Source organism: Rutilus rutilus, assembly GCF_951802725.1.
Source record: "Rutilus rutilus genome assembly, chromosome: 6".
Taxonomy (NCBI): Eukaryota; Metazoa; Chordata; class Actinopteri; order Cypriniformes; family Leuciscidae; genus Rutilus; species Rutilus rutilus.
The window spans coordinates 3183448-3204124 of NC_140214.1; the positions used below are offsets into that span (position 1 = coordinate 3183448).

The window sequence follows — 20677 nt, forward strand, 5'->3', positions numbered from 1 at the left end:
CTGGAGTACTTGCTGATGAAAATTCAGCTTTGCATCACAAAAATAAATTACATTTTAAAGTATATTAAAAAAGAGAACCATTATTTTAAATTGTAATAATATTTCATAATATTACTGTTTTTTTTTTTTTTTTAACTGCAGGCTTGATGAGCATAAGAGACTTCTTTCAAAAACATTAAAAATAGTAATGTTTCCAAACTTTTGACTGGTACTGTGTGTATATGTATATATATATATACATACATAAAAAGTATAATAATAAAAGGTCTGATAGTGTTTGTTCCAAATTCAGACTTTTTTTAGAATATAAAAATGCTAGTATTTGATGTACTTTTTAATGTTGTCTAGATCTTTACTATATCAGTGAATGTTTTGTCAACTTTTTATCTCTTTGTTTTGTAGATTTGGGATCTCAGTGACATTGACAAAGATGGGCACTTGGACAAAGATGAGTTTTCAGTGGTGAGTCAAATGATGCATCAAACAAAATACCACCTTATTATTAGTACTTTGGGTTAATGATGTGCTCAAACCTCTAACACTATGTAATACTTCAGCGTGCACATCATCCTGCAGTGTTTGTGAATGATTCCTCAAATCATGTGTCTTGAGTTGGGGAGAGGCGTGATGTTATTTTACTCACGCTAATGTTTTACATTACTCACACTGCTCAATGTGCAATATATATATATCTCAAAATAGATTATAGAGTAAGTATTTGTGTAATTATTCTCCGTGACTAGAGGAAACAGGCCACTTCAGAAATAGAAAATCAGAAATAGAAATTTCAATGCTCATTGTGTCAACAATAGACCTTATTCAGAGCAGCGCCATGACAGGTATGAAAGTGAGGCTGTGAGGGATAGTCTTGCTTTGTTTCCAATGGCATCCACTGTAAAAAGCTCCTAGATTACTTACAATTTTCCACAGCTTATGTCGTCAGGGAGTTTTTTGTCAACTGAAATTTCTTGGAAAGATATTTTTCCCAGTGTTTCATGAGCAGAACAAATCCAAAAACACATTAAACAACAGTACAGCCCATTGAAGAGATGCATGTCTGTCCCTCACAGCCTCGCTTTCATTCCCATTCAAAAGATGGCGCTGCTGTGAATAAGGTCTATAGGAAAAGAGCTCACATTATTTGCTTTATAGAGTAAGTATTTGTGGATAATTATTGGGAAACTGGACACGTGTTGAAAAAAATCAGAAAGAAAAATCCCAATGCTCATTGTGTCAACCATAGGATAAAAGCTCACATTATTTGCTCATTGCAGGTGATGCACCTGGTTTACGCAGCCAGAGAGAAGGAGCCTATGCCGTCCGCCCTCCCGACATCTCTCATCCCTCCATCCAAACGTAAGAAGATCCCAGGCGCTCTCCCGGGATCCGTTCCTGTTCTTCCCTCCAGTCCGTTCCTCATGATGGAGACCCTGCGGCCCGTGCCGACGCTTTCCAAGAATCCTCTGGGCAGCAGCACGAATCTGTCTCCGTCAAACTCGATGAAGCGCTCCACCCCGACACCCCCGCAGCCTCAAACACACACACAGGTGAAAAAACCAATGCCGTCGTGCCGGTGTAACACAAAACACCTGTCCAACCGCATTCATATCAGCTCCTGGGGCCGGTTTCACAAAGCTATTTTAGACCGGTCTATAGTGTTAGACAAGTCTAAAATTCTCTCATAGACTAGTCTAATGCAAGTTAGACTGTTTCACAAAAAAAAATTAGACACCTAACCCAGGCTAACTTAGGTCTAAGACTCTGTTACCTTGGCAACCGGCAGTAACAATCGGTTACATTACAAACAGCCAAAAGAAAAGGGAAAATGGCTCATAATTTAAACATTTCTTCTTGTTACTACATTCTCCACTAAATTTCCCAAGTAAAATGTCCTTGTAACTGTTATACTCCTCCAACAGACACATATTATCCACTGGGGTAAACTGCACTGAGCGGTTGAATGCGCTTACTCGATCCGCCATGTTTTTTTGTTTTGAAAAGTGTCTTATTTTACCCAGAATGCATTGCAGTGTAGTCCTACTTAAGATAGTCAAGAGTCTTAAGTGCTTTGTGCAACGGTCTGATTTAGATGTCTATCTGAAGTCTGACTATCTTACTATATCTAAGCCATAGTCAGAGTCTATCTTTGTGAAACCGGCCCCTGGAGCTGTAGTCTTCATGTTCACAGAGTTTACTTCAAAATAATGCACTGTGAAAAGTTTGTTTGATTGGGCATGATTTGCTACATTATTTAGATACCATTAACAACCTACAGTTCTTTCACCAAGTAAGTTAGTTACACAGTGACTAAACCTGTGTACAGAACCCAAAACATATTCTCTCAAATGTTCTCATTCAAGTGACTTTCACTTTAAACTTCATCAGCTGCCGGGCGCCGTAAAAGATTGAACCATTTGAGATTTACGGACTGTGAAGTTTTTGTCCTCAAGCCATTTGCGCAAGAGTATTCGTGTATTGCATTGCATGCACTTTGTTTTTGAAGCAGCCTTGATGACACATGACTCAATATGACAGCAGTATATGCAAAATAATAATAATAATTTAATCATTAATACAGATGCTGCGTCCATTGCGTCCGATATGTGACCCTGGACCACAAAACCAGTCACACGGGTCTTTATGCAGATTTATGCATCATATGAAAGTTGAATAAATAAGCATTCCAGTGATGTATGGTTTGTTAGGATAGGACAATATTTGGCTGATATACGACTATTTGAACATCTGGAATCTGAGGGTGCAAAAAAATCGAAACATTGAGAAAATCTCCTTTAAAGTTGTGCATTTATGTTCGCGATTGTGCTGCATTCACTCACAAAAATAAATGTTTTATATATTTACGGTAGGAAATTTACAAAATATCTTCATGGAACATGATCTTTACTTAATATCCGAATGATTTTTGGCATAAAAGAAAAATCGATAATTTTGACCCATATAATGTATTGTTGGCTATTGCCACAAATATACCCGTGACTGGTGACGTGATCCAAGGTCACATATGTTTTCAAACTCCAGCGTTTCCCACTCATAATTACGACTTTGTGGTGACATACATGTGCGTTCAACTTGTAATTACAATCTTTCTGGCGTGACTTGAACACACCCTAAGGGCATTGCATTGTGGGATACAGTGTGCTCTGTTTGTAAAATAGGCTGCGTTCACACTGCGAGCCTTAGTGCTCAATTCCGATTTAATTCTCAGATTAGATTTTTGTATAGCTGTTCACGTTGTTTTAAAACACGCCGGCTTTTTGGGACTTTATCTTATTCACCGTATCCCCCAGAGTTAGATAAGTCCATACACACCCTTCTCATCTCCGTGCGTGTCGTAACTCTCTCTGACGCACCCACCGCTAGCCTAGCTTAGCACAAAGACTGGAGGTAAACGGCTCCAGCTAGCTCATACTTATGACTCCCATGAGCGCAGAATTGTGACGAATGTTGTGACGTAAGAGTCACATGAATTCCAATGGTCGCATTGCAAAACATCGGACCTGTTTCGGATTTAGCACCACACGTGGAAGTGACACAGATCGGAGTTGATAAGATCAGATGTGGTTTGTGCTGTTCATACTGTCATGAGAAAAGTCACATGTGAGCAAAAAGGTGTTAGGGGTGTAATGATACCCTCATGTCACGATGCAATATTATTACGATACTCCAAGACATATGATAAAAGGTTAACAAAAAGTGTACTGATGATTAAAATGCTAAATTTGGTATTACATTTTGGGTGTAAAAACTTCAAAATGATCTGAAACCCAATGCACAGGACAATAGAGACACCAGAATAAAAATAGTCATGATTCTGAAGCTGAAAATACAAAATTATTTTATGCTGTTTTCTATGTATTTAAATTAATGTAGGCCACTTTTTACTGATAACACAAGACATTTGGCATTATGAGGACCCACAAATATCCCCCCATTGCATTATTATACATTATATTCCACATTTTATATACAGTACCAGTCAAAAGTTTGGAAACATTACTATTTTTAATGTTTTTGAAAGAAGTCTCTTATGCTCATCAAGCCTGCAGTTAAAAACAAAAACAAAAAAAAAACAGTAATATTATGAAATATGATTACAATTTAAAATAATGGTTCTCTTTTTTAATATATTTTAAAATGTAATTTATTTTTGTGATGCAAAGCTGAATTTTCATCAGCAAGTACTGGTGTCTTATGATCCTTCAGAAATCATTCTAATATGATGATTTGATACTCAGTTATTATCAATGATGGAAACAGTTGTGCTGTTTAATATATTTTTTTGGAATACTTTTTTCAGGATTCATTGATGAGTAAAACGTTAACAGCATTTATTCATAAAAACAGCATTTATTCAAAATAAAAACATTTCTAACAATATAAATCGTTACCATCACCTTTTATCAATTTAACGCATCCTTGTTGAATTAAAGTACTAATTTCTTTAAAAAAAAATAGTTATTGTTCCCAAACTTTTGAACGGTAGTGTATATTGTTACAAAAGATTTCTATTCTAAATAAATACAGTTCTTTTTAACTTTTTATTCATCAAATAATCCTGAAAAAAGTATCTCAGGTTATTAAAAAAAATATTAAGCAGCACAACTGTTTCCAACATTGATCATAAATCAGCATATTAGAATGATTTCTGAAGGATCATGAGACACCAAAGACTGGAGTACTTGCTGATGAAAATTCAGCTTTGCATCACAAAAATAAATTACATTTTAAAGTATATTAAAAAAGAGAACCATTATTTTAAATTGTAATAATTTTTCATAATATTACTGTTTTTTTTTTTAGTTTTTTTTTTTAACTTGATGAGCATAAGAGACTTCTTTCAAAAACATTAAAAATAGTAATGTTTCCAAACTTTTGACTGATACTGTATATAGTACACTAAAACTCTGAAAACTTGAATATTTTCTCACACAGTAATTTTTATTTTGGGTGAACTAATACACAATACATATTGTCACACAATCCATGATGATACATATTGCTGCATATTTCATATTGCGATATATTGTGACATGATACATTGTTACACCCCTAGTAGTCATAGATGCATATGGAAAATTCACATAATGCACGTTGCACACATAATATGAGTCATATGTGATTCAAAATGTCCCCTAAATGTGTGTTTGCAGCCGTCCTCTGATCTCTGGGTGGTGCCGGCGGATGACAGAGAGCAGTACGAGGAGATCTTTGATCTGGCGGACTCTGATTTTGATGGGATGGTTGGAGGAGGTGAAGTGAAGGATATCTTCATGAACTCCCGGCTGCCTCAGAGCGTCCTGGCACACATATGGTGAGATTAAACAGAAAAAATTGCAATCGTGTTTCTAAGTAAAGTCACCCACAGCCTTTTTAAAGCCATGCTAGTGCTTGCAAAATTAACCTTTTGTGTTCTTTCATTAGTCCAACAGCAGTAGGACTATTGCAGTGCTTTGTTTCATGGGCTTCCTTCCAAATCTCTTGATAAATTACAGTTGGTACAAAAATGCCGCAGCTCGAGTCATTACCAAAACTCTGAACATATTTCTCCTCTTTTACAAAATTTGCATTGGCTCCCAAGTTAAACGACTTTTATTTTATTTTATATATTTTATTTTCAATTTTACATAGTGTACAAATTTGAGAATACAAGGAAAACCAAACAATACAACCATAACAAAACAACAACAAAAAAAACCAAGGGGGGTTGGACTAACATAAACAAGACTTAATCCTAGATTATTACAGTGAAATTTTACTTTTAACTTTACAAAGCACTTAAAGGATTAGTTCACTTTCAAAAAATGTTTTGCTGATAATTTACTCACCCCGATGTCATCCAAGATATCCATGTCTTTCTTTCTTTCAGTCGAAAAGAAATGAAGGTTTTTGAGGAAAACATTCCAGGATTTTTCTTCATATAATGGACTTCAATGGGGTCCAAACGGGTTGAAGGTTCAAATGTCCGTCTCAACGCAGCTTCAAAGTCTCGACACGATCCCAGCTGAGAAATAAGGGTCTTATCTAGCGAAACCATCAGTCATTTTCTAAAAAAGAAAATATATATATATATATATATATATATATATATATATATATATATATATATATATATATATATATATATATATATACTTTTTAACCACAAATGCCCGTCTTGTACCATCTCTGAGATGCGCCACGTATTACGTCATCACGTTGGAAAGGTCACAAAAAAAATTAAAATAATAATAATAAATTAAAACAAAGACGTCGGACGATTTTGAAGTTGGAGGAGAAAATGAGATGGAATTTTTCGCCCTTCCCTACCTTTTTGAACTGGAGTACACAGACAAATAACTTAGAGAGATGGCGTGACGCGTGACCTTTCCAATGTGATGACGCAATGCATCTCAGAGATTTCCTTTTTTTTTTTTTTTTTTAAATGACTGATGGTTTCGCTAGATAAGACCCTTATTCCTCGGCCGGGATCGTGTCGAGACTTTGAAGCTGCGTTGAGACGGACATTTGAACCTTCAAACCGTTGGTTGCCATTGAAGTCCATTATATGGAGAAAAATCCTGGAATGTTTTCCTCAAAAACCTTCATTTCTTTTCGACTGAAGAAAGAAAGACATGGATATCTTGGATGACATCGGGGTGAGTAAATTATCAGCAAAACATTTTTTGAAAGTGAACCAATCCTTTAACACCTTGGCTTCTTCATATCTTCTAGATCTTGTTCATATACATTCTCCTTCCCGCATTTTAAGATCGGCTTCTGAACTTACACTTGTTCTTCCACGCACTATGGGGTCACAAGCTTTTGGTTATGCTCCCCATTTATGGAACTCACTTCCTGTAGAAGTTCGCAACAGTTCTAGTGTTTCGGTCTTTAATTCACGTCTTAAAACGTATCTGTTTAGGCAGGCTTTTATGTGATTTAATGTTTGTTGCTGTACTGGTTTTATTGTTTAATGTCATTGCTTTTATGGATTTTGTAAGGTGTCCTTGAGTGCCATGAAAGGCGCCTGTAAATAAAATGTATTATTATTATTATTATTTATGATATGTTGCACATTATCTGTCTTTCATGCATGTGTTCATTGAAGCATAACGTTGTTGTCTGTTGTTTCGGTCTGCAGGTCGCTGGCGGACACTCAGCGTACCGGTAAACTCACCAAAGAGCAGTTCTGTCTGGCGATGCACCTGATTCAGGAGAAAGTTAAAGGAGTGGACCCTCCTCAGAGTCTGACCCCTGACATGATACCACCGTCAGAGAGAGGGGTCGCCAGCACACCTGTGAGTGGACCACATGCATGTATATAGCTGCGTTCAGACTGTCAGTCCAAATCCGATGATTGTGCATATCTGATTGAAATCCGATCAGAATTAGCTAATGTGAACAGCAAAAAATATATATTTTTACAAATCCATTTCAAGCTACGTCCATAGATGGTTTAGCCTGGAAATCCAGACCTAAATCTGAAAGATTAATGGTCTGGCATCGACTAATGAAAATCAACCAGCTCGAAGGGCGGCACCAAGCATGCATTTGAAAATCTCACTGCACGCAATTGGATAACAATCACAACAAGCCCCATACGCTTAGCTAACAGCGACGCTAACTGGTAGATTAGACTCTTGCCGTATCCGGTCGGCAAAACAGCAAAAACGCCCTTCTTGCAAAGGAACGATTCGAGCGGCGTCTTCTGTTCCTCTTTTAGATAAAAAGCCAAGTCTAACTCGTTCACTGTAGCCGTTTCAAACAACTGGTGTTCATCCATAGCCATCTCGCAATGTTTACTAATGACTTCGACGTCACAGCGCTGTCGTCTTCTGTTTAGCTCGCCTCTGGCCCGCCTATATCAGATAACCCGATGTGATTGGTGCAGCTCGGATACAAGGGCATATTTAATGTGCATCATTACTCGACGCCAGAGTAAACTCGCTGAGCAAATGCAACTTGTGCTCTCGCGAGAACTCTGGATTTCCAGGGTATATATGGTTTGAAATCTTATTCAAATTGCATTTCTGGAAATCCGTTTCAGTCTGACCGCTCTGATCGGATTTCTCATGGTTGACTTTCTCACGCCAAGTAAAACATAAACGCCAGAGGTTGTTATCCACCTTATTCCTACGCCCCATGGTGCTTTGCGCAAATTATGGGTGTAACTTCCGTTAAGCTGTAAACAATCAGTGAAACGCTCGCTCTATGAGGTAATGTTGTAAAATGTTTGCTTATGCATTAGCTAATGTTAACAAATGAGACTTTATTGTAAATTAACCCAAAAATGTTTCAGTAACACTTTATAGTTAGGTCTCATTTGTTAACATATGATTATGGATTAAGTTTACATGAACTAACAATGAACAATATATATATATAAAAAATAAAAGAATATTTGTTTTTGTTAGTAGAAGCACAATTATTTATTGTTAGTTCATGTTAGATCACAGTGCATTAACTAAAGTGAACAGATGCAACATTAAGAATGAATTAGTAAATGTTAAAATTAACTAAGATTAATCAATTCAGTTAATTTAGTTAACATTGTCTCATTTATTACATAACATGTGGTAATGCATATTTTTGATAATCCAGTTTATACAAATGAAAGGTACTTTATCTGATTATTTTATTTTTTATTTGTAACTTGATCCAGATTCTCTCTGGATTCACACCGTCAGTCATGTCTGAATTGACCCCGTCGTCCAGCCTGAGCAGGGTAAGTGATGTGTGATGTGTGTCTCCTGTAGGCAGAAGCTTCATTGATCGACATCCAAGAACCGCTGTGAGAATAAATTGTGTTCTTAAAGGGATACTTCACCGATTAGCATTAAGCTTTGTATCAGCAGAAACCAGGTAGTATTTTCGAGTGGCCGTGCTTCCCTCCCTCATGTCCCCCTGAGACGAGAGATTTCTGTATTGTGTGTCTGGAAAAAACCCTCAGATGACACAAAAATCGTCTTTTAGCTCATCAGAGGCTCTTTTGTCCAGAGGCGAGAGACTCCAGCCAGTAGGAGGAGCTCGTTCCGCATGTGTTCAACCCGCCCATAGGGGGATCTCACGATAAAACGCCATCTTTTCAGTTTCCAGTCGACTAGTAGCCTAGCTGTATCATTTCTTCCGATACTGCCCTCTGTAACCGGTAGGCGTGGCTTGGGAGTGTCCTCGTAGGGCAGCGGAGCAAGTGCATTCTGGGAGTTGTAGTCTTTCATCCACATGAGCCAAAAACACATTTTCTGGCTTTTCTCAGTCTAGAAGAGACACCAACTTCTAAAATAATTTCACATTTCTACTACATAAATGACCCAATTTAAATACGCATTCATCTTTCCAGCGGTGAAATATCCCTTTAACTTCCTTTTGACAATCTGGGTTGACTTCTGAATGCACACCATACACAACATTTGCAGGTTTCTCAATCCCATTCTTCCTCTTTCTCTCTACCTTCCTGTCAACTTGATACCGGCCCATTAATCAAAGCAAAAAATACACAATTAATATATTAAATCATGAAAAGTGGGCTGTAATATTATTGGTTAATATTATTTTTCCTTGGTTACATCATCAGAAAATTAAATATTATGCAAACACTTTTTAATTTTCTTTAAAGTCACATGCACTGACAAATCATTTACAATAAGACTGGATTTTTATTTTTATTTTTAAGAAAGTTAATTTTGGTTGTTGCTATGAAGTCTGTCTTTATGTTCAGGCAACGAGACCGCCACCTAGTGCTCATGGATGAGCACTGCATGCTTATACACAGTCAGACTCTATATAACACCACAACATGATTTTTCCAGGACAGCAGCAGTTCTGTTGGGTTGGTTGAGCTGACGGGAAACAAGGATCTCGGTGACATCAACCAGGAAATCTCCCAGCTGCAGAGGTCAGAGAGTTTATAGATGGAGAATTATATGCAACACACAACCATATTCTGCTAATTACTTATTATTATTATTATATAATTATATTCATATTAGGTCGCACTTTTAGATTAGGGTCCAATTCTCACTATTAACTACAACTTTGCCTCAATAAACTCCTAATTACTGCTTATTAATAGTTAGTAAGGTAGTTGTTAAGTTTAGGTATCGGGTGGATTAAAGGAAGTAGAATATAGTCATGCAGAATAAGGTATTAATATGTGCTTTATAAGTACTAATAAACAGCCAATATCCTTGTAATATGCATACTAATAAGCAACTAGTCAATAGTGAGAATTGGACCCTAAACTAAAGTGTGACCTTATATGTGATCACAAAACCAGTCACATGTCGCACGGGTATATCTGTGGCAATAGCCAACAATACATTATATGGGTTAAAATGATAGAATTTTCTTTTATGCCAAAAATCATTAGGATATTAAGTAAAGATCATGTTCCATGAAGATATTTTGTACATTTCCTACCGTAAATATATAAAACATGTATTTGTGTGAGTGAATGCAGCACAATCGTGAACATAAATGAACAACTTTAAAGGAGATTTTCTCAATGTTTTGATTTTTTTTTTTGTGCATCCTCAGATTCCAGATTTTCAATAGTTGTACCTATCCTAACAAACCACACATCAATGGAAAGCTTATTTATTCAGATTTCAGATGATATATAAATCTCAATTTCAAAAACGGACCCATGTGACTGGTTTTGTGGTCTAGGGTCACATATTACATTATAAATATTATTTACTATTTTTGCTTTTTCCTCATTTTATATTCTTTTCTGTTTTTTTGTGCATCGCTTCATAGTGAGAAACGCATTTTAGAGACCGAAATCAGACAGAAAGAGGAAGTCCTGCGACAGAAGAACGGTGAAGTGCAGGTGAGGCTGATCTGTTCGTCACTGGTAACCTTTAATGGTAACACTTTGTAATAAGCTCCCATTAGTTAATGCATTAACTAACATTGAGTAACAATGAGCAATTTCTTACAGTATTTATTAATCTTAATACAGCTGTTCATTGTTAGTTCATCCGGTCCATTAAATATTAACAGTTACAACTTTTGAATTTTAATAGATTATTAGTAAATGTTGCAATTAACATTAACTGAAATCAATAAATGCTTTAGAAGTATTTTTTTAATTGTTAGTTCATGTTAACTAATGTAGTTAACTCATTTTAACAGATTAATCTTATTGTTAAGTGCTACCCATTTTACATCAGGTAATGTTAGTTAATGCATTAATTTAGTAACACTTTATTTATTATTTATTATTAATATTATTTATTATATATTTATTCTATCACTTATATTATTATGCACTAGCTGTAGTAATGGCAGAAAACATGCAACTAACCCTAGACCAAACCCTACACCTAACCATAAATACATGTAGTTAATTAATATTACTAAGTACTTAATTGTAAAATTACACCGTAACAAGGACACCTTAAAATAAAAACAGTATTTATTAATCTTTGTTAATGTTAGCTGATAAAAATACATATAGTTCTTCATTTTAAATGTTCATTCTTAGTTCAAGTCTAACGTGAGAAACAATATTAACAGATGCAACCTTTGGTTTTAATTATGTAATTAGTAAATGTTACTAAGAAGAAGTAAATATAAACTAAGATTAATAAGTATTTTTCATTGATAGTTCATGTTAGCTTGTGCGAGACTTCCGATTCATTAGCCGCTATAGGTAAATAAACATGAGGATAATTAAGTGCGGTAAATAGTAAAACTATTTGCGCTACGTACCAATGTGTTTATAATTACAACAATATATTAAAATGATAGGATAACAAATTTGCAATATCAAGCAGCGTTTCCATTACAGATTTGCGCAAAACTTTTTTTCACTAAATGTCGATAAAAAACGATTGCGAAATGACGGCGTTTCCATTAAACGATGTTATGCGACTAAAACTTAATTTTTTCCTCTCGTGATAAGTCATGCCAAAAATCATGGCGACGGATGTTGGTCGGTTTATGTATATCCCAGCCACTGCACTGGCCATTATTATTAATCAAAGGAGATGTATGTGTGTTTTCCAAGCACTCATATGAGGAGTTTCTGGGTGTTTCTCCCTCATCTCTGCTTTGAGGTCTTGATTGTGACATTTCTTTGAGGTTTAGAATCCAGTATTCCTGTAATTCTTTTGTCTTTAATGAGTTTAATAAAGAACTCTGTCTCGTATTCTGTCCAAACACACCGCGTCATTACGTCAGCTGACCTGTAAATGCACCAAAACTGTTTCTCCATTGCAATATTTATTTCCCAAATTGCCTGAAAAAGCACCTCATGCGAGCGTAAAAACTTTTTTGCGATTAAATGGGAGTTTTTTTGCGTAATTGACGTGTTTCCATTGGGCGTATTTTCAATTCGCAATTTTAATTTGCGCAATTTGAAGGGTAAAGCCCCGTTCACACTACAAGCGACTTTGTCGCTGCATGTCGCCAGGGGCTGGCGATGAGGTCGCTAGTGGGCGTTCCCACTACTGGTTGCCTAGTAACGTTTCTGAATGACATCCAATGACAGCGAATAAACAAGTAAATGGAGAGTGTAAACAGCACTAAAATATTAGCAAGGCTAATATAGTACGTTTAGGTTTTGTTTACTGTCTCTCACGTAACACATTGTCAAAACAAATTATTTAATAGTTAATTTTACAGGCTATTCAATCATTTAAACCTACTTGGAATCCCTGCAATCTCTGAAACTCCTTTCCACGCATCATTCTTTTTATATATGTCCCTGTACGTGGGCAGAGACATGTCATATCAAATTGGTAAATTGCTAACCGCAAGGATACATTTTTCCTCCATCTTTGCGTCAATGCACTGCAGGCGCAGGGGCAGGGGCAGGGGCAGGCGCAGGGGCAGGGGCAGGGGCAGGGGCAGGGGCAGGGGCTGAGCGGAGAAGGATCACGCGCGCTCCACTCCTATTGGTTGTCGCTCCCGAAAGTCACTCTTCATTTGCATAAAGTTAAACAGATGTCAACTTTGTCGCCTCGCCAGACACACCCCATCCGGTCGCCAACGGTCGCTGTTGCGCGTGTTGCTGGAAATCGCCCGCTCCCCATTGAAATGAATGGTATCGTGTTGCTTTGTCGCCTGTAGTGTGAACGGGGCTTAATGGAAACGCGGCGACTGTCAATGACACCGTAAGCCTCGTACATAGGGATGCAACGATACCATTTTTTCAGAACCGATCCGATCCGATACCAAAAATTCTGAGTATCGGCCGATACCGATCCGTACCGATACCAGCGCAGTTTTTTTTTAATCAAGTAGAATTGCTATAACTGTGTTGAACTGATAATAAGAACTGAAAAAAGAAAAACAACAACAAAAAATATATGATCATAATCTGACATAAATGCTATTATAAACTAGATTAGTGGATAATTCAGCAGTAAAATTTAGTCTAGAAAAATTACGAGTGCACAATAATTGTATAAAATTTGAAATTTTGTGAAAAAAAAAATGTTTAGTGGGGAACAAATTAGAGACAATAAGTGTAACACTAAATCTGGTAAAACTTTACACATTGCTCTTTGTATTGTTATAAAATACATTCATGAAAAACAACAACAAAAATCAAAAATATAAATTATTTTATAGCCTACAATAAAATTGAGACATTTTTTAAATGTATAGCACAGCTGTTTAATGAGGTAGCAACATAATAGATAGGACAGAACAAGAACGGCTATTGATATTGTTTCATTGCGTCACTGTATTATGATATGAACGGTTCCAATACAGAGCGGCACACAGCGCTTATGCACATCCCGAGCGCAGAATGATGCGCTTGAAGCAACATGAGTCACAGCGCGCAGCGCGTCGAGTCCGCATTGAAAAGTTTATAGCACAAAGAAAATACATATTGATGCGTAGTGTATTGTACAGTATCTATCTATGCAATAGTCTATTCAGCATTTTCTTTTAACAGTTTTAAATTTCAGTTACTGTGCGCGTGAAGAACAAATAGTGCTCTGACTTTACTCCAGTGTTGTGATCTAACGTAACAGACACCCGGTAGAAAGTAACATGATTAAGGTACAGCAATAAAGTCCAGCAAGATAGAGTTGTTTTATGCGAAACCATAGACCTTTATCTACAGATCAAGTATAATAATAGTAACACTGAATCATGTTGGAGAGAGTTTCATTGTGTTAACTGTGGTAACCGAACGCGACGCGCTGTTTGAATGAAGAATGACTGACAGCGCAGCTGAGGGAAACGTTTACGTGATCTTGAATTTAACGACTTAAATATTAATTTATATCTCACATTATACTATATAATGGCTTCAGAACACTTATAATATTGTGCACGAAAACTTATGGTGCTTTATAATGTTTGTGTGCCTTTTGTGGGGCTTAACAATAACACTGAATAGTATACGCACAATATCGGATTTGGATCGGCCTTGTCTGACCGATACCCGATCCGCCAAAAATGGCAGTATCGGAGCCGATACCGATACTGAGTATCGGATCGGTGCATCCCTACTCGTACATTCAAGTTACAAATGACACCATCCGCTCTTATGTTAAAAATAAGGTGGATAAACTAATGTTTCTGTGCAGGAGGTGCAGAGAGACCTGGAGCGTGAGAATGTCGGTCTGCAGGACTTGGAGCACCAGAAACGGGACGCTCAGGATCGACTCAGTGATATGGAGCAACAGAGAGCCAAGCTGGAGACGACACTGGACGAGGCCAAGAACAAATGGCAGGAGGAGAACGCTAAGGTGAGTCTCACTTTGATTTGAGTTGAGAGAGAAGATAGAAGGGTCTGTGGGCAGATACATACTGTAATGCTGACGCATATTTGATATAATACAAATTAAAATGGTGCATTTTGTATAGCTCAATCAAATCTGTTTCATAATTGATTCAATTTGCAATATTGAAACCGTTATTGAACTAAATTGAACCAATATCGAACTCGAACTGAATATATATATATATACTATTTTGTTTTGTTTATAGGCCTATATATTTATTTTAATTTTATTATTTTATATTCCACCAAATCAGCTTATCTTTGTAAAATGGCACGGCTTTTTAAATATCTAAATGTACACAATCAAGCATTATTTAATGATTATAACTTTAGTAATTAGAACTAAACCTTGATAATCACGCATGAATGCATATGTGTCATTTTAACTGAACTTAGGACTGGTGGTGGAGCTTAAGATAGGTCAAAACACTGTTTTTGTAAGGAAAATAGATAATAATAATTCAATAATTAATAGTAATTATTATTAAAAGATAATAATCCTACTACTAATAATGAAAATATCCAACACATGAGCTGCTGGGTTCATGAATGTTAATCACGTTGTCAGCGTTCGCTCGAACGGATTTGCTGAAATTAAAACAGGGATGAGCGCCATCCAATGAGATTGCCGATTGCGCATAAGCTCCGCCCACTACCGGAGTAACCGGCATATATTCTGCTTGTTCTTAAAAGATGAATAATTTTAGATGAACTCCGTTATTTTGACTGGAAAATACAAACAAGTGTATTGTTTACATGTAGCGCGTCGATTTTGCGTGGTATGTAAGACTCTCGCTCTCTCTCTTCGCGTGTGTGAGAAACGCGACGGCGAGGGTGCGCCTTCACACTAGAGTTTACGGTACGTCAAACACAGGTACGCTGAGCTGAATTTGAATATTAGTACAGATCGCTTGATGGAGAGCGAAACTCTCTAGCGCTCTTTGATATATCTATATCTATGCTAAACTTATACTTGGCATCTAACAAACACACTGGCGAGTAAAATCTAAGACTGTATTAGCCAATGGCTCGCCCAGAGTAAAATTTACTCGCATATGCCAGTGATTTACTCGCATTGTAGAGGGTTGCTTTAGAGCTGCTTATAACTCAATTGAACTTGTTTCTTAATTGATTAACCTTATACAGTTACATATCTGAACTGAATCAACATTGAACTGAATTAAGCTGAACGACACTTTTGTCTTTTTAAAGCTGATTTACAGATGAATTTGAATTGGTCTCTTTATTTGCATCATTAGGCGCTTTTCCATTACAAATTTGTGCAAAAGTTTTGTTATTTTTTTTCTTTTTTTTGACAAAAAACTATTGCGAAATGACAGCGTTTCCATTAACCGATGTTATGCGACTAAAACTCATGCCAAAAATCATGGCAACGGATGTTGGTAGGTTTAAATCCCAGCCACCGCACTGGCCATTATTATTAATGGAAGGAGACGTATGTGTGTTATCCAAGCATTAATGGTAAGGAAAGACCCTTATACTGTGAGCGGCACATATGAGGAGTTTCTGGGTGTTTCTCCCTCATTTCTGCTTCGAGGTCTTGATTGTGGCATTTCTTTGAGGTTTAGAATCCATTATTCCTGTAACTCTTTTGTCTTTTATGAGTTTAATAAAGAACTGTCTCGTATTCTGTCCAAACACACCGAGTCATCACGTCAGGTGACCTGTAAATGCGCAAAAATACAATTTTTGTATTTCCATTGCAGTTTTGTGAAATAGTTATTTTTCGAATTGCCTGTAAAACCACCTCATGCGAGCGGGAAAACTTTTTTGCAATAAATGGGAGTTTTTGCGAAATTGACGTGTTTCCATTGGGCGTATTTTCAATTCGCAATTTCAATTTGCGCAATTTGAAGGGTAATGGAAACACGGCTACTGATTCTGTTATTTCCGTTTATTACTGTGAAGCTGTCTTGAAACAATCTAAAGCACTACATAAATAATGGTAACACTTTACAGTAAGGTCTCATTTGTTGACATTAGTTAATCCTATTGCTAACATGACCTAACAATGAACAATATGTGTTTAAGAGCATGCATTAAACTTTGTTAATGTCCATTGATGGTAGTTAACAGTGCATTTAAGAATTTAAGAATGCATTATTAAATGTTGAAATTACCATTAACAAAGATCATTAAAAGCTGCAGTTCATTGTTAATGTTCATAAATATATACTGTATGACATGACTAGACGGTTGAGCAGTTTATGATCAGAATAAGTTGTGACGTGAACCACATTTTAAAGCTGAAAATCCAAAGTCTGACTGATCTGAAACATGCATGATGATTCTTTTATATAAATGGCATCTTTTTTTATTGTGTGTGTGTGTGTAGATCACATCTCTGCAGACTCAGATCTTCTCTCAGGAGTCAGACGTGCAGACGCAGGAGAAGGAGATGAGCAGGACGAAGACGGACCTGTACTGTCTGGAGCAGGAGGAGCAGCGTCTGGATGAGAGTCTGCGTGCTGGAACAGCCAAGCTCGACAGCATCCTCAAACTGCTCAAAACATCGCAGGACGAGATGGACCAGGTCACTAAACAAACTAGTGATGCACCGAAATTATAATTCTGGATGCACGCCCGAAACCCAAAACCGAAAATGCTCTTTAAAAAATAATTTTTGTCCTTTTTTCCAATACAAATACAGTATCTAAAAGATAAATTTACTTTAAATGTAAAATGAAGTCTTGAAAAAATGTAATAAAATGTAAGTCAGTTTATGCTTAAAAGAAGAACAAATATCAAATTAAGCACATTTTTTCTGAGCCCATTTGCAGATATTTGTTCTTGGTTTAATCATAAACTTCATTTTGATCAATTTCACAGAAAACAAGACGTCATATTTTGTCATTTTACAGCTGAAGTTTTAGGAATCTTTAGATATTTGTACTGGGAAAAATAGAGAAATACTGAGGAAACATCATTTTTTTGCAGTTTGTTCAGAAGGTACTGGAAAAAATGATTTCCATATTGTAGTGGTTTTAACCAAAACATTCAAGCTTTTTTTCTTTTTTTTTGTGAAATTAATTATAAAGTAACATATCTGTTGCAAGTTGCATTTTCAAATTCTAAAGTGTTTCTCCTTAAAAAAAATTAATTTAGAGAACATAATTCCTAATAATTCCTTCTTAAATTTTCAATACTTGGTCTTAAAAAGGTCTTAAGTCTTAAATTTACCTTTATAATATCTGCAGAAACCCTGTACTTAAATGTTTTACTTAAATATTTATTTTACATTTTACATTACTAATTTTATTTTTATTTTACATTACTAATTTAAGCGCACATTTTTCTGTAATTAATCGCACCTAACATTTTTAATATGTTTCTATATTGTAATAATTTCACATTTAATCTCCAAATTAATGTAGAAACAACTAGTATTTAAGTAGCCTTAATTATTTAATGGCATCTTTGGCAACACTTTATTTTACAGTGTCTTTGTTACATTATGTTACATGTACTTACCATAGTAATAACAGTAATTTATGCATAATTACATGCAACTAACCCTCAACCAAACCCTAATCCTACTCTAACCCTATAGTAAGTACATGTAGTTGCTTAATATTACTCAGTACTTAAATATATAATTACACTGTAACAATGACACCTTAAAATAAAGTGTAACCGCATCTTATTATGATGCAGGTCCAGTCTCTATGAAATAGATTTTTTTCTCAATTTTAGCCATTAGTTATAGGCATTCAGCATTACTGTATATTTGAAAGCTATCAATTAAAAAATGTAGTAGGCTTTAAAAAATAGAACAACTTTTAACTTAAGTGAACTTAAAGCAATCTTCACATAAACCCATTATAATAAATGTCACATTTACCTGTTCCCTTCAATATATCAAGGCTCAATTTTTTTTCTATTGGCCCAGTCAGACCGGTTCAGATTTTTACTTGCCCTGTCAAAATGCACAAAAAGTTATTGTTTTTGACTCATGTAACCTTGTAAACAGCGCTTTAAGATTTCACGTAGGTCTAACAGGTATCTGCAGAAATTGAATAAAGTTATCAAACACTCCACAGTCTTCACTGCATAAATTATAAATCAAATATAGATAAATCCTTACTAAAGCTACAAAAGTTATTCATTCAGGAGTTGTGAGTGATTTTCTCTTTTTCTTTTGTTTAACATTAATGACAGACAGCAGCAGGTTTATTAGGCTGCTGTCACTTTAAGAGCTGCCGCGTCTGACACACGCATCCAATTTTCTCACATCTCTTTAAATTCATTAAATTAATTTAAGACTTCATTTTACTATTTAAAGACCGTGCTTGCGAGGATACTCAACAAAATGGGCATTTTGGCATAATTGTGACCCTGGATCACAAAACCGGTCACATGTCGCACGGGTATATTTGTGGCAATAGCCAACAATACATTGTATGGGTCAAAATTATAGATTTTTCTTTTATGGCAAAAATCATTAAGATATTAAGTAAAGATCATGTTCCATGAAGATATTTTGTAAATTTCCTACCGTAAATATTAGGGGTGGTGAAAAAAATCGATTATTGATTAATCGCGAGTATGTTATGGACGAGTATGAATCGATTATTAAATTTTCAAAAATCGATTTTTTATAAAAAAATAATAAAAAAAATCCACTCTGCGTGCATTTAGAGCATGTTATTTTATGAGAGGCGAATCACAACTACTTCAGAAAACCCAGCACAATATAGGAACTACCAGGCAGTGACGTATGTGTACGCTGAAATAAAAAGTATTTCACCTCAGAAAAACGGACGTTCCTGTCCTGTCAGCCGTTACTGTACTCATAGCGCACACTCTTCAATTGCACGCGCAAATGCGGAGGGGCGCGCCGTGTATCGCTTCACTGTATAGTGCAAAGGAAACTACGAGCATGCAACGTTGTTACGTTGTAAATTAGTAAGTCATGAAATAAAAGTAAAATACCAATAAATCACGTTACTGGTACGTCGTGTGTTAGCTGAGAAGGATTTGCATGCAGGTATGATTTTCATTCTATTCACCAGGAGCAGTTTCCATGTTTCATTAACAGTTCTTGTAAGTAGGCTATTGTGTATTCACCATGGTAACTGTCGTTTCAATATTAACCCCAAAATGCCACTTTATTTTCACTTTGTGTTATTTTTTATATTTGTAAAATACTGTGGTTAACAAAAGCTAGTTTGGGACTGCTATTTAATATCTTTAGCTGAACACCTTGTCTTTCTAGAAGAAAATTGTCCAGTTTCTAGTTGGTTCATTCATTTCTGTGTTCTACAGAACATAAGCTACATACAAATAATTCTGAAGTTATAACTACACGACACAGAAAGTGCTTTGAGTTGTTACTCAATAAAAGAGTTAAGTAATTCAGCAGCTGACTTTTTTTAATACTGCAATCACTTTGTAGTGTATTTTCGTTTACTGTTGTGAACTGGAAAATCAATAATCGCTAATCGAGAATCGTTAATAATCGAAAATCGACTGTAATCGAATCGGGACTTCAATAATCGTAATCGAATCGAATCGGGAAATCAGACAGATTAACCACCCCTAGTAAATATATAAAACATGTATTTTTGTGAGTGAATGCAGCACAATCGTGAACATAAATGAACAACTTTAAAGGAGATTTTCTCAATGTTTCGATTTTTTTTTTTTTGCACCCTCAGATTCCAGATGTTCAATAGTTGTATCTCAGCCAATTGTCCAATCCTAACAATCCATACCTCAATAGAAAGCTTTATTCAGCTTTCAGATTATGTATAAATCTCAATTAAAAAAAAAAAATACCCATGTGATTGGTTCTGTGGTCCAGGGTCACAGTTGTGTGTGTTTTTGTCCTTTTAAACACCGTCTGAAGCGGCTTTCTATGCGCACGTGTCGTGTGTGTGTGTGTGTGTGTGTGTGTGTGTGTGTCAC

The 20677-nt window shown here is 35.9% G+C and overlaps 2 protein-coding genes across 3 annotated transcripts in view; one reads left to right on the forward strand and one right to left on the reverse strand.

Annotated features, from left to right (window-relative positions):
* Positions 1-20677, reverse strand: part of LOC311292270 (lipoprotein lipase) — a 632457-nt gene that overhangs the window by 409341 nt on the left and 202439 nt on the right. The gene's annotated exons all lie outside the window — the stretch shown is intronic.
* Positions 1-20677, forward strand: part of eps15l1b (epidermal growth factor receptor pathway substrate 15-like 1b) — a 59571-nt gene that overhangs the window by 4484 nt on the left and 34410 nt on the right. For both annotated transcript variants that reach the window (XM_084411894.1, XM_084411895.1), the window contains exons 8-16: positions 403-462; positions 1275-1547; positions 5172-5332; positions 7142-7298; positions 8663-8725; positions 9810-9895; positions 10759-10831; positions 14553-14714; positions 17106-17303. In XM_084411894.1, coding sequence (XP_084268020.1) covers positions 403-462; positions 1275-1547; positions 5172-5332; positions 7142-7298; positions 8663-8725; positions 9810-9895; positions 10759-10831; positions 14553-14714; positions 17106-17303 — 1233 coding nt within the window. The remainder of the gene's footprint in view (positions 1-402; positions 463-1274; positions 1548-5171; positions 5333-7141; positions 7299-8662; positions 8726-9809; positions 9896-10758; positions 10832-14552; positions 14715-17105; positions 17304-20677) is intronic.